Source organism: Microtus ochrogaster, chromosome 5 (assembly GCF_000317375.1).
Source record: "Microtus ochrogaster isolate Prairie Vole_2 chromosome 5, MicOch1.0, whole genome shotgun sequence".
Classification (NCBI taxonomy): domain Eukaryota; kingdom Metazoa; phylum Chordata; class Mammalia; order Rodentia; family Cricetidae; genus Microtus; species Microtus ochrogaster.
The window spans coordinates 92,173,227-92,185,057 of record NC_022012.1 but is presented as its reverse complement, the minus strand read 5'-3'; the positions used below and the strand labels follow the sequence as shown (position 1 = coordinate 92,185,057).

Here is an 11,831-nt window from a genome sequence, read left to right as displayed (position 1 = left end):
GTGTGTGTGTGTGTGTGTGTGTGTGTGTGTGTGTGTGTGTAGGAGGCAGTTGGAAGGTACCTGGCTGCTGGTGGTGCGTGCGCACCAGCGTGTGTGTGTGTGTGTGTGTGTGTGTGTTTGTGTGTAGGTACCTGGCTGTTTTCCCGAGAAGGCTTGCTATCAGGGCCAGGTCTTGGGAGGTCAAAGTCTCTGGGATTAGAGTCGTTTGATGGAGAGGTGCTATGGTGTCTGGTTCTGGTTCTGAAGACCCTGCTGGTGAGCCTACCATGAGCCTGAAGCTTCTGGCAGGACTGGAGGGCCCAGATGGAGTTTGGGGTACACCATGAGGTAAGCCAGGATGGGGAAGCATGGTTAGGCTGGGAGCCTGCGCTCAGAGTCTCTTCTCTTTCCAGGTCATCTGTCCTCCGCTCCTAGAGCCCCTCCGTACCACCATGGCTGGGGTACTGAAGAGGAAGTTTGACCAGCTGGAAGACGACTTCTTCAGCTCCAGCTCCTCCTCCTCTGGCAGTCTCTCTTTCTCCTCCTCCCCCGGTTCTTCTGTCTTCCCTGCCTGGAACTCAGATGAGGGGGGATCATGTGGTCAGGCCCTCCGGCCCGATCAGAGCTTCACTCGTGAGTCTTCCTGGGAGCCCCTCCCCACACACATACCCTTTCCTTCTCCAAAGGCGAAATTGCCCTCTGCAGCCTTGGGGTGCCTCTCCTACTTCCTCCTAGCGAGAGACACCTGGGCCTGCCTGCCTTGACTTCCCTTTGACCCTGGGAGTCCTGGGGCTCAGGCCTTCCTAAGGGGCTGTCTTCTGTTGCCTTTCCAGTTTCCCAGTACACTTGCCCTCCCAGGAACCCAGCTGGAGTTGGTCCTGCATCTCCTATCCCCTGTGCACATAGCCTGCTGAGCCACTTCCCTCTTGTTTTACTGCTTTTTAGCTTTTTTCTGAAGGGTTTTTCCTGGTTAGTTTTTTTTCTCCCCTCCCCCTCCCCCCAGTCTTGAGGACAGAATCCCATATAACCCAAGTTGTCCTCCAATTTGCCTCCATAGTCCAGGGATTATACAAGTGCCCCACCATGGCTGGATTCAAGATCTCCTGTGTAGAACCAGTCTCAGGGCAGACTTGTTTATAAGTGAGACGTGATGACGGATGCCTTTAATTCCACCACTGAGAGGCAAAGCCTCGTGGATCTCTGAGTCCAAGGCCAACCTGGTGTATGTATCAGGTTCTAGGCCATAAGAGGACCTTAGCACCTATATTAGACGGCTCACAATCACCTGTACTTCTCACACTAGGGCTCAGACACCTTCTAACAAGGGCACCTGCATGCAGGGCATACACTCACATGTACTTATTAAAAGTAAATGAGCTTTTTTTCTTTTTAAATGGTACCAGCGAGGTGGCTCAGCAGGTGAAGGTGCTTGCCCCCAAGCCTGATGAGCTGAGTTCAACCCCTGGAACCCACATGGTGGGAGAGCCAACTAAATATGTAATCAGTAACTTAGAAACAGAAAGATTAAGTCTTCCGAAGAACACTTAAACTATCAAGGAAAACATCAATAAGTGTTTTTTTTTTAATTTATGTGTGTGAATACCATGTGCACACCATGTGCATGCTATACCCGAGGAGATCAGAAGAGGGCGTTGGAGCCCTTGGAACTGGAGTTATGTTGGTTATGAGCAACCGTGTGGGTGCCCGTGCTCTTAACTGTTGAGTCATTTCTTCAGTGCCTCGATATATTTAAACACAGAATTATTGCCTTTATTACATGTAAAGAACGCTTAGCAAATGCACAAAAATTACAGAAAACTGTTCAGAGGATCTGTAATTGGTTGATAGTGATGGTGGGTGCTTAATCTTTTTATGCGGTCCTTTGGACTGATGAACGACAGTAAGCCAATGTTGACTTGGGTGCTGCCTTCAGTTTCTCCAGATCACCCAGGCCTCTGGGTGGAGGGAATGGCGGGGTAAGCATCTTCCTAGGAATGATACCGCATGGAGAACTTACTTTCTACCCGTCTCGTTGTCCCTTCCAGCCCCATCCATCCTGAAGCGGGCTCCGCGGGAACGGCCGGGTCGCGTGACCTTCGATGGCATCACTGTCTACTATTTCCCACGGTGCCAGGGATTCACCAGTGTGCCCAGCCGTGGTGGCTGCACCCTGGGCATGGCTCCTCGCCACAGCGCCTGCCGCCTGTTCTCCTTAGCTGAGTTTACACAGGAGCAGGTCCGCACTCGGCGTGAGAAGCTCCGACAGCGGCTGAAGGAGGAGAAGCTGGAGACGCTGAGGTGGAAGGTATGGAGACTTATGGAGTTGGTCTGCATGTGCTTGGTGTCAGGGGAGGTTTACAGAGAGGGTTCAAGGACTGTGGCTATAACTCGGGCAAATAGAATGTTTGCCGAATGTATAGGAGGTCCTGGCATCCGTTAGCAGCACCGCAGAAACCAGGCATCCTGGTGCTGAACTTGGGAGGTGGGAGCTGAGGAGTAAGAAGTTCAAGGTCATCCTCAGCTACCTAGCAAGTTTGAGGCCAAGGCCCTGTCAAAAGAAAAGTAGGCAGTTTCAGACGAGGATCAGGCCTGAAGCATAATGCTTGAGTTGTTCTAGACTTCCTAGGGTTGGAGACAGAGCTGACATTGCTAGTATGTGTGTCTGGTTAGAGTAGGGGTTTTGTGTCTGACCTAGGATGACACGGTTGACACATCTGTTAAATCTCTCGCATCCTTCCTGTGTGCATAGCTTTCCGTGGCTGGAGTTCCAGAGTCAGGGGCAGGCGTGCCCCTCACGGCAGACGCCATCCCTGACGCCTCTGTGGAGGACGACCTGGCGGCGGCTGTAGCGGGTGGCCGCTTGGAGGAAGTGAATTTCCTGCAGCCCCATCCACCTCGGCAGCGACGGGCCCTGCTTCGTGCTTCGGGTGTCCGAAGGATCGACCGAGAAGAGAAGCGGGAGCTGCAGGCGCTGCGCCAGTCGCGGGAGGACTGTGGCTGTCGCTGTGATGGAGTCTGTGACCCTGAGACTTGCAGTTGTAGCCTGGCCGGGATCAAATGCCAGGTGTGCAGCTGGACTGGGGAGAATGGGGGGTGGGGTATGCCTGCTATGTTCAAGATCTCTGGGTTAAATCCCTACCCCCACTACCTAAACAAAACCATCAAAAAAAAAAAAAAAACCCTCCAAATTTTAATCCCGGCAGAGGCGGGCGGGTCTCTAAAGTCAAGGCCAGCCAGGTCTATACATACTAAGTTCTAGGCCAGCGAAGGCTACACAGTGAGACCCTGTTTCAAGCCATGGTGGCACATGCCTTCAACCCCAGCACTAGGGAGGCAGAGGGAGGTGGATCTCAGAGTTCAAGGCCAGCCTGGTCTACAGAGTGAATTTCTGAACAGCCAGGGCTACACAGAGAAACCCTGTCTCAAAAATCAAAACAAAAAGCAGAGCCTACTGGATTTGGTGGGGTGGGGAGCTGAGCCAGTGGGTTTCTAGCACCCGCTGAGTCCTGACTTGTGCGTTGTCTTTCTCTGCAGATGGATCACACATCCTTCCCCTGTGGCTGCTGCAGTGAGGGCTGTGAGAACCCCAATGGCCGTGTGGAATTCAATCAGGCAAGAGTTCAGACACACTTCATCCATACGCTCACCCGCCTGCAGATGGAGCAGGGTGCCGAGAGCCTGGGGGACCTGGAGTCTCCCGTCCAGGACTGCCCCGTTGAACAAGCCCTGGTTTCCCCCTTTCCGCTGGCCAAGCCCCCGGTGAGGAGCGGTGAGTTGGGAGAAAACAGCTGCAGCAGTGACATGACCGACTCATCCGCATCCTCGTCCTCCGGCGGCATTGAGCCTCCAGACCACCTCGCCTGCCCCAGCCTGCCGGGTCCCAGCTTCAGGCCTGGCGTGGATGAAGACAGCCTGGTGCAGATCCTGAATTTCAGTGACTCTGACCTCGGTGTTGAGGAGGAAGAGGAGGAGGAGGAAAGGGGTGTGGGCAACTTGGATAACCTCAGCTGTTTCCATCTGGCTGACATCTTTGGTGCCGGTGACCCCAGCAGCCTGGCCAGCTGGACTCACAGCCAGTCTTACTCTAGCCTTGCGTCGGGCATCCTGGATGAGAATGCCAACCTGGACGCCAGCTGCTTCCTGAACAGTGGACTTGAAGGGTTGAGGGAAGGTAGTCTCCCTGGCGGTTCCGGGTCCCCTGGGGTGGAGGCCCCGCAGAGTGGCTCCTGGGACCTCAGCTTATCCTCCTGTGACTCCTTTGAGCTGCTCCAGGCTCTGCCGGACTATAGTCTGGGTCCTCACTATACCTCCCGCAGGGTATCTGGCAGCCAGGACAGCCTTGAGGCCCTCCACGCCTTGCCCAGCTTCTCTCCGCCAAGGGATGCGAGCTCTTGTTTCCCGGAGTCACTCATGGGCCTCTCGGAGCCGGTTACCGATGTCCTGGCACCCCTTCTGGAGAGCCAGTTTGAGGACACTGCTTTGGCACCTTTGGTGGAGCCTGTGCCAGTGTAAGGACCAAGGTGCCATTTCCCTGCCCCCAGAGCCCTGTTGCTGCTTTTTGTGTGATTTTGGGGTTCCCCAAGGTCTTTGTATGTAACGGTCTCCCATGGGCTGGTCCTGGCCATGGGTGCTGAATGCACCCTCTTATTTTTACATTAACACTCTGAAGTTATTTATTTTTTTATTTTTTTTTATTCTGTACTAAAGAGAGGGCAGGGAGGGGTGTCCCTCTTTCAATGCCTGGTCTCTTTGTATTCAAACAGAGGTCTTCCACCTCCCAGTGTGTTCCAGGAGGAAGAGGGGTGGGGCTCTCCTGGAGCCTCAGGAACTGTCTTTCTGCACTGTGATAGGTTCCTTGTCCCAAGACAGCAACAGGGCTGAGAGCAGAGGCTTATGGGTTCCTCTGAAGCCTGGGAACTAGATCGTCTGGACTGTGAAGATGTAATTTATTCCTGTAATTTATTTGGGGACTGTGGGTGGCATCAGTGGTCGAGCCTCTCTGGCAGGTGGGCAGTGTTGGGGCAGAGCCCCTTCAGTGTACGCTGCCTGCCTGGGCCTTGGTGTGGTCTGCGTGGGTTGAGCCTGTTACCCACGTCAGCTGCCTGGCTCCTGAGCTGAGGGTGTGCCTTGCACCAGCCTTGACCAAAAACCTTTTTTGCCCCTGCCTGGCCACCACTTGTCCTGTGCCCGGTTCCCTTTTCCCCCAAGGCCATGGGTTATAGAGCCTGTTCCTGTAGGATGGGAAGCCAGAGGCCCCAAGGAGGGGCAACGGGCCTGCCTCAGGGCATGAAGCGCACCCCAAAGTGCGCCCCATCACTGTCTCAGGGCTTTCTGGGCACTGAACTCCACCCTTTGCCCACCGTGTGCCCCTCGGCCAGTTGGCAGGGGGTGGCTCTTGTTGAGGGCTTTTATGCCCTTCATTAGCTGATGTTGGATTTTGTATGCATTTTTATATTGTCTCTAAGTGTCAGAACTATAATTTATTCATTTCTTTGTATGTGTGTGTGCCAAGAGACACAGGCTCAGGCTAGAAGGCCTTGCCAGCCTGTGTGCTTGTGGGAACACATTGTACCTGAGCTGACAGGTACCAATAAAGATGCTCTATTTTTAAGTGTGGTCTCTGTGGTGGGGTGGGGAGCATGGTGCACCCCCAGGAAGCAGTGGGGCAGGGCACTGCAGGGTAGCATGGATAGCGGCTGGCCGTGCTGATGCCGCAGGGCCAGCACATTGGGCTTCCTTCCAGGCGGGCCAGTCAGCCCAGAGGCAGAAAGCCAGCTGAGAGGTTGGCTGGGCAAATGGAAGTTTTCCCTCTGCGTTAACCCATTCCTTGGCAGTGCCGTCTGGGCCGCAGCGGGGAATTGTAAGGCGGCAGAATTGTCGCTTAGGCTGGTCCTTTGCATACAGACACACTGGTCTGGGCCCTGGCCCAGAAGCTACTGTCTTGGTCCAGGAAGGGCAGAGCAGTAAGATGTGGCTAGGGGAGGCCTGGCCTGGTGACAGGGCTCGGCAGCTGTAGTCCCTGGGGACTTGCGCTTGCTCCGGAAGTGTCTCTGCCAGCCAGACCTGTCAGACCTGTCCCAAGGCAGCCAGAATAGGCCTTAGGCCAGCGGTGCAGGCCAGGCTGTGCCCTGCTCTGGAGAACCCCAGTCTGGAGCTTGAAGGGACTTGCACAGTCCTCCAAGGAATGACCGCAGGCGCCCCTGCCTATGCTCCAGCCCCCCTGCTGTGTGCTACCCAGCTCACTCCCTGGTGAGGGCCCGTGCAGATTGCTGGGTTTCTCCAATCCCGTGCGGTGACTACTCTCAGACTGCTCGATTCCTACCCGGGCAGCAGCTCGAAAGCCTGTGGTGTGTATAAGCCTGTGAGCACACTGATACCCATTCTGTTTCTCTCTGACCTTTTCTTTTTCTTTCTTTGCGCTGGTGTTTTGCCTACATGTATGTGTTAGGGTGTCAGAGATCTTGAGTTAGACAGTTGTGAGCTGCCATGTGGGGTGCTGGGAATTGAATCTGGTCCTCTGAAAGAGCAGTCAGTGTTCTTAACCACAGTCATCTCTCCAGCCCTGAGACAGGGTTTCTCTGTAGCTTTGGAGCCTGTTGTGGAACTTGCTCTATAGACCAGGCTGGCTTTGAACACAGAGATCTGGGATTAAAGGCGTGTGCCACCACGGCCTGAGGGCTTGGATCACCGCCTGCAGAGGGGCCACGTGTACTGGCTTAGCTTATTTAACTTCTCGGAGTAGAGTCTCCTGGTCCGTTCTGACCTACCTCCTCGCCCCTGCTATCACCAGGGCCTGGAGACCCTTGTGCAGAGATGGCGTTAGCATGCAGCATTGAGTCTCTTCTGAGAGTGCCTGGTGACAGCCCCTACAGGCTCCTCCACAGACTCCGTCCCTGCTCAGCTCAGACTGAGGCCTTTAATTCCCATCTAGGGTCACAGGGTCAGTTCTGGGAGTTTTGTTTAAATGGAGACAGATAAAACATGATTAATATCAATCTCTTACAGCAGCACGCTCCCAAAACTCAAACACAGACCGCCTAATAAACCTGTCCCAACAACACTTGTCAAACAGCAAGGAAAAGGACCGGATCGTCCCTGTCAGGGAGGGTAGCATTCTAGACCCATGCACATGGTCAGCAGTGTTACAGAAAGGCCCGGGGCTGGAGTGCACAATGGAGTACCAGCTGGGCACCCTCACAGCCCTGGGTTCTAGCTCCAGCACCGGGAGAAAGATGCAAAACAAGATTTAGCAGCCATCCAGGCAACTAAAGGTCTAAACCGCTCTTGTCAGGTAGGTGAGAGTGACCTTGAACTCCTGATCCTTCTGCCAATACCTCCCAAATCCTGGGATTATAGGAAGTTGTCCCGACACCACACACACACACACACACACACACACACACACTCCCCCTCTGAGACAAGGTCTCATGTAGCCCAGGTTGTACCTGCTTTGTTGTGGACGGTGATGTTAATCTCCACTTCCCCAGTGCTGGGATAGTAGGTCATCCATCGGCCACCACACATCTACGTTCTACCCATACTGAGGCCTTTATTTTGAGACTGCTTTATTCATTAATTCAGCCACTCTTTTTATTTTCTGTGTAAACACGAGCTTACGCATGCCGCAATTCTCGTGTGGAGGTCAGAGGACAACTTGTGCAAATTGATTCTTTCCCACTACATGGGACAGAGTTGGGACAGGAACCTTTGCCTGCCCGGCTGTCCCACCAGCTCCAGTCTTTGGTCTTGAGACTGCAACCAGCCACAGAGCCCTGGCTGGCCTGGAACTCCCTATGCAGACCGGGCTGGCCTGGAAGTTTTCTTTAGAATATAGGAATGTGCTTAAAAGGGAAGCCCATCCTTTTTCTTCTTTTTGGAGACAGGGTTTCTCTGTGTGGTAGCTCACTCACTGGAACTCACTCTGTCGATCAGGCTAGCCTTCAGAGCTCCACCTGCCTCTGCCTCCTAAATGCTGCTGGGATTAAAGGCACACACTACCAGCTGAGACCTATCCTTTTCAACAGCGCCCAAGAATTCCTAACTGTTGTGCTAGCTATCAGTAAACATGGGTAAGCACATCATTACTCAATTTAAGGGTAGAAGGTGAGTTCAGGGGTACTGTGTGTACCTGGGGATCATGACACCCTCACTTCCAACCCATTATAAATAAATGATTTTCTAGATATTACTGGCAAAGGATGCTGCAAGATTCGGGAGATGGAGCCTTTCTTTTTTGAGATGGGGTCTTACGTAGCCCAAGATCACTCAGTTAGGATGTGCTTGACCTTCCAAAGTGCTGGGGTTCCAGGTGGGACTTATGGGTGCTGGGGGTGTATGTCAAACTCAGGACTTCATGCACACTGAACAAGGGGTCCACCAGCTAAGGGGGCCTGATCTTAGAGTGGAGCACGTGGGAGGGGCCTCCAGATACCCAGTTCAGAGTCCCCACTTCTCCCCATCCCCCCAAGGCTGGACTGACCCATACTTTCATCCTGAGAAACAGGGAGAGGTGCACTGGGAACCCAGCAAAGGTGAGTTCTCTTACCAGGTAAAACGATCTTAGCATCTGAATAGGGACCGCTGCACTGTGCCTGCCGCCTGCCCACTCAGGCATTAAATGGGTTCCTAGAAGGAGAGCTGGCTGGCCAGTATCTTTCACAAAATCCAAAGTGTGGTGATTGCAGGGGCAGGATGTGGCTCGGTGGGAATGTGACTTGTCCCTACCAGGTGAGGTCCAGCTTGGGGGAGGTGGATGAATACAATGAAGACAATGGGCCTTGATAATCTGTTGACCCTCTTTGCACAGGGTCTTAGTTCAGGTCCTTCTGCAGGTGGTCCTATGGTCTGAGCCCACTGCCAGAGCAGGCTCAGTGGACATCATGGTAGGGAGGGGTAGTTGCTTCTCTAGTTCCGAGATACTGGGAGATATTGGGGCAGGGGACACTCTGAAATAGCTCTAGGGTGCTTTTTCCCAGCCATCGCTCTACTGGGAGATCTCTTTGTTCTGCTTCTTCAAGAGTCTGGAACAAAAGTGAGCTCCATGAGGAAGAGGCCAGAGAGCCCCAGGGAAAGTTGCTTCTTAAGCCTTAAAGACAAAGCTTCTAGACACCTTCAGGCCAGATGAGGCATGAGTCCAAATAAACCACAGACAATACAGAAATGGCGAGAATATGTCATTTTCCCAATTCTTTCTCCACCGGTGCACTTCCTGCTTTCCCCCCATGTAGTGCGTATAGACTGGTGACCTCTACCGGCTCAAGCTCTCTCCAGGCACAGCTAGGGCCTCAAGGACCCTTGGGCTTTCTCCAAAATTTCCTCTCTGATCTTGGGATAATTGGGGTACTCCGTCAGGACCTGGTACAGAGATAGATCAGACGTGTGGAACCAGGCAGGGGGTTCCTGCACCATCCCACTTGTGCTGACGACTTACACTGTGACAGACTTCGATGGCATCCACAAATTTCTTGTCTTTCAGATAGTTGAAAGCCAGTTTGAAACCTGTCCGGAGGTAGGGAGGATGCCTTAATTAAGGGGGAGCCCTCGGGCTCTGTCAACCGCTAGGATGTGGGACTTGGGCACTAGCCCCCGGGCACCTTGGCCTGTTGTCTTACCAATGGCAGGGCTGGCTTGGTGACTGTACTTCCAGGCCAGCTCATAGTTGGTGGCCGCATCCTTGTAGGACTGCTCTTTTTCCATGATGAAACCCATGTACTCATAGGCCTTGCAGCAAGACTGCAGGGAAAGCCTGTGAGCATGTCTGCCTGCCCCAAAGCAGCCACCATGGTCCTCAGGCTGGGACCAGGAGGGGGCAACGGGATGGCAGTGAGCCCCATTAACCCAAAGTACACAGAGACACCCAAGAGCACCCTCAACATTTTGAGGGTTTAACTGTGTACCCACCCACTCCTTACTCAAAAGCTGGCACGACCCCTTCATAGAAAGCCCCTCCTCTAGCATCCTATCTGTCAGAAGCTAATCCTTGCGCATCCCTCAAGCCCACCGACCTCCCTCGCTCCTCTCCCAGCTGTGCCTGACCCCACTAAACTTGGCTTCTTCCTTGACCTGTGGCTCCTGGTTCCAGGTTTGTCACTGACTTGCCCCTCTGACACCGCCTCTTCCCCCTGACTCCACCTCTTCCCCCTGACTCCACCTCTTTCCCCTCTGACTCCACCTCTTCCCACCACGCTCACACCTCCCTTATTCTCCCATCCCAGTGGATCCTTGCCTTGTTGTACTGGAGGCAGCGGCGAAGCAGCTCCGAGGCCAGGTCGAACTTGCCGCCTTGGCAGTATATGTCAGCTAGCAGAAGCCAGCTCTTTTCCAGGTCTTCGGCCTCATCCAGCGTCCACGGGACCTTGGCGAGGCGCTTCAGCTGCGTGCGAGCCTTGGGGACTTGCTTCAGTAGCATGTAGGCCTGTGCCATGGCCAGCAATACAGGGATACTGTCCTTCTGCACACGCGCGGAAGCGTGAGTGGGACACTGGGGCACTTAGGCTATCACCCCCATCTTGACCCCTGCCCACCAGAACCCATCCCTGGCTCTCGCACCTCAGCCTGGGCCATCTCGATAAAGGACCCGAGAGCCGCCTCTACATTCGCCTTCTCCCTGGTGGCCAGCAGGCAGAGGCTCTGCAGCAGCCGCAGCTGGGTCTGCCTGGAGTCCGAGTGCGGGTAAAATTCCCGCAGGAGCTTCTCTGCCGTGCGCACCCCGTGTTGCTGGGACTCTTTCCTACTGGTGGAGCTGTAGGCATGGGGCTCGGGCTGACAGCCTGCTTCTGTGGCCCTCACCTGGCCTGGCTGAGGCCCCTTCCTGTGCGCCCCCACCCCGTGCTTACCCCAGCCCTCTTACTTGCTGTCAGCCATCAGGCTCTCGAAGGTCTCCCCACCGACAATCTCGTTATCAGGGTTCAGACAGATCTGGACCATGTAGCAGGTGGCAATCTGGCCCCAGGTGCTGTCCTTTCGGGCTTTGTTCAGAAATTTCAAGGCTTCGTTGGGCTGTCCAATGTGCCTACAAAGAGTGCAGGAAATGCCAGGAGTCGGTCAGAGGAGCTGTGTAAAGCGCGTGGAGACCAGGGTGCGTGGACACATGGGAGGCACTCTGGATATCTGTTCTGAGCGTTTCCTGGAGGCTGCTCTCTGCTTCCCCTCTACTGAGCAAGACCCTGGCTATCTGCTAGGGAGGCCTGTTATCCTACCACGGCCCCTCAGTATGCTCCAGGCTAACTCACCAGCAGTAAAGGCCTTGGCAGTAGTTAAACCCTGGCTCCAAAGGCACCCGGCTAGACACCTTCTTGGCCAGTTCAAAGAAAGCAGGAGCCTCTTCAAGCTTGCCACTCCGTCGTAGCAGATCGATCAACTTATTCAATACCAAAAAATTGTCTAGAGAGAGAGAGAGTGAGAGAGCAGAAATCTGCAGCATGCAGTGGACAGCACCACACCAGGCTGGTGTTCTGAGGACTGAGGCGGGAGGAGGGAGCGCTGGACCTTGAGGAGGTCTCAGGAGACGCTACTTGTTTAGGCTGAGCAGAGACATTGCATACACAAAAGTGAGTAAATTATACGGTGCTTAGAATATCGACATGCTTTGGTCAGGAAGGCACCTGCCGAACAAACACGAGGACCTGAGTTCGAATCACCACACCCATCGGAAAGCAAAGTGCGGCGTGGCAGACTTTGGAGGATTTCTGGGGGCTTGCTGGCTATCTCCAAGTTCAAGTTCAGTGAGAGATCTTGTCTCAAGGGAACAAGATGAAGGTGCTAGAGCAGGGCACCCATGTTGTCCCCTGTGCGCTCTTTCTCTCTCTCTCTCTCTCTCTCTCTCTCTCTCTCTCTCTCTCTCTCTCTCTCTC

The 11,831-nt window shown here is 54.1% G+C and overlaps 2 protein-coding genes across 3 annotated transcripts in view; one reads left to right on the top strand and one right to left on the bottom strand.

The window, feature by feature from the left end:
- The window catches only part of Csrnp1 (cysteine and serine rich nuclear protein 1), an 11,781-nt gene extending 6,207 nt beyond the window's left edge, over positions 1-5,574 (top strand). For both annotated transcript variants that reach the window (XM_005348106.2, XM_026778950.1), the window contains exons 2-5: positions 393-612; positions 2,025-2,284; positions 2,729-3,043; positions 3,514-5,574. In XM_005348106.2, the coding sequence (XP_005348163.1) occupies positions 432-612; positions 2,025-2,284; positions 2,729-3,043; positions 3,514-4,491 (1,734 nt within the window). In that variant the 5' untranslated portion in view covers positions 393-431 and the 3' untranslated portion in view covers positions 4,492-5,574. The remainder of the gene's footprint in view (positions 1-392; positions 613-2,024; positions 2,285-2,728; positions 3,044-3,513) is intronic.
- Positions 5,575-7,565: 1,991 nt separating this feature from the next.
- Positions 7,566-11,831, bottom strand: part of Ttc21a (tetratricopeptide repeat domain 21A) — a 33,940-nt gene continuing 29,674 nt past the window's right edge. Inside the window, exons 23-29 of the mRNA XM_005348104.3 lie at positions 11,211-11,361; positions 10,829-10,990; positions 10,528-10,720; positions 10,205-10,429; positions 9,591-9,711; positions 9,410-9,477; positions 7,566-9,333 (exon numbers count right to left, since the gene is read on the bottom strand). Of these exons, the coding sequence (XP_005348161.1) occupies positions 9,256-9,333; positions 9,410-9,477; positions 9,591-9,711; positions 10,205-10,429; positions 10,528-10,720; positions 10,829-10,990; positions 11,211-11,361 (998 nt within the window). The 3' untranslated portion in view covers positions 7,566-9,255. The remainder of the gene's footprint in view (positions 9,334-9,409; positions 9,478-9,590; positions 9,712-10,204; positions 10,430-10,527; positions 10,721-10,828; positions 10,991-11,210; positions 11,362-11,831) is intronic.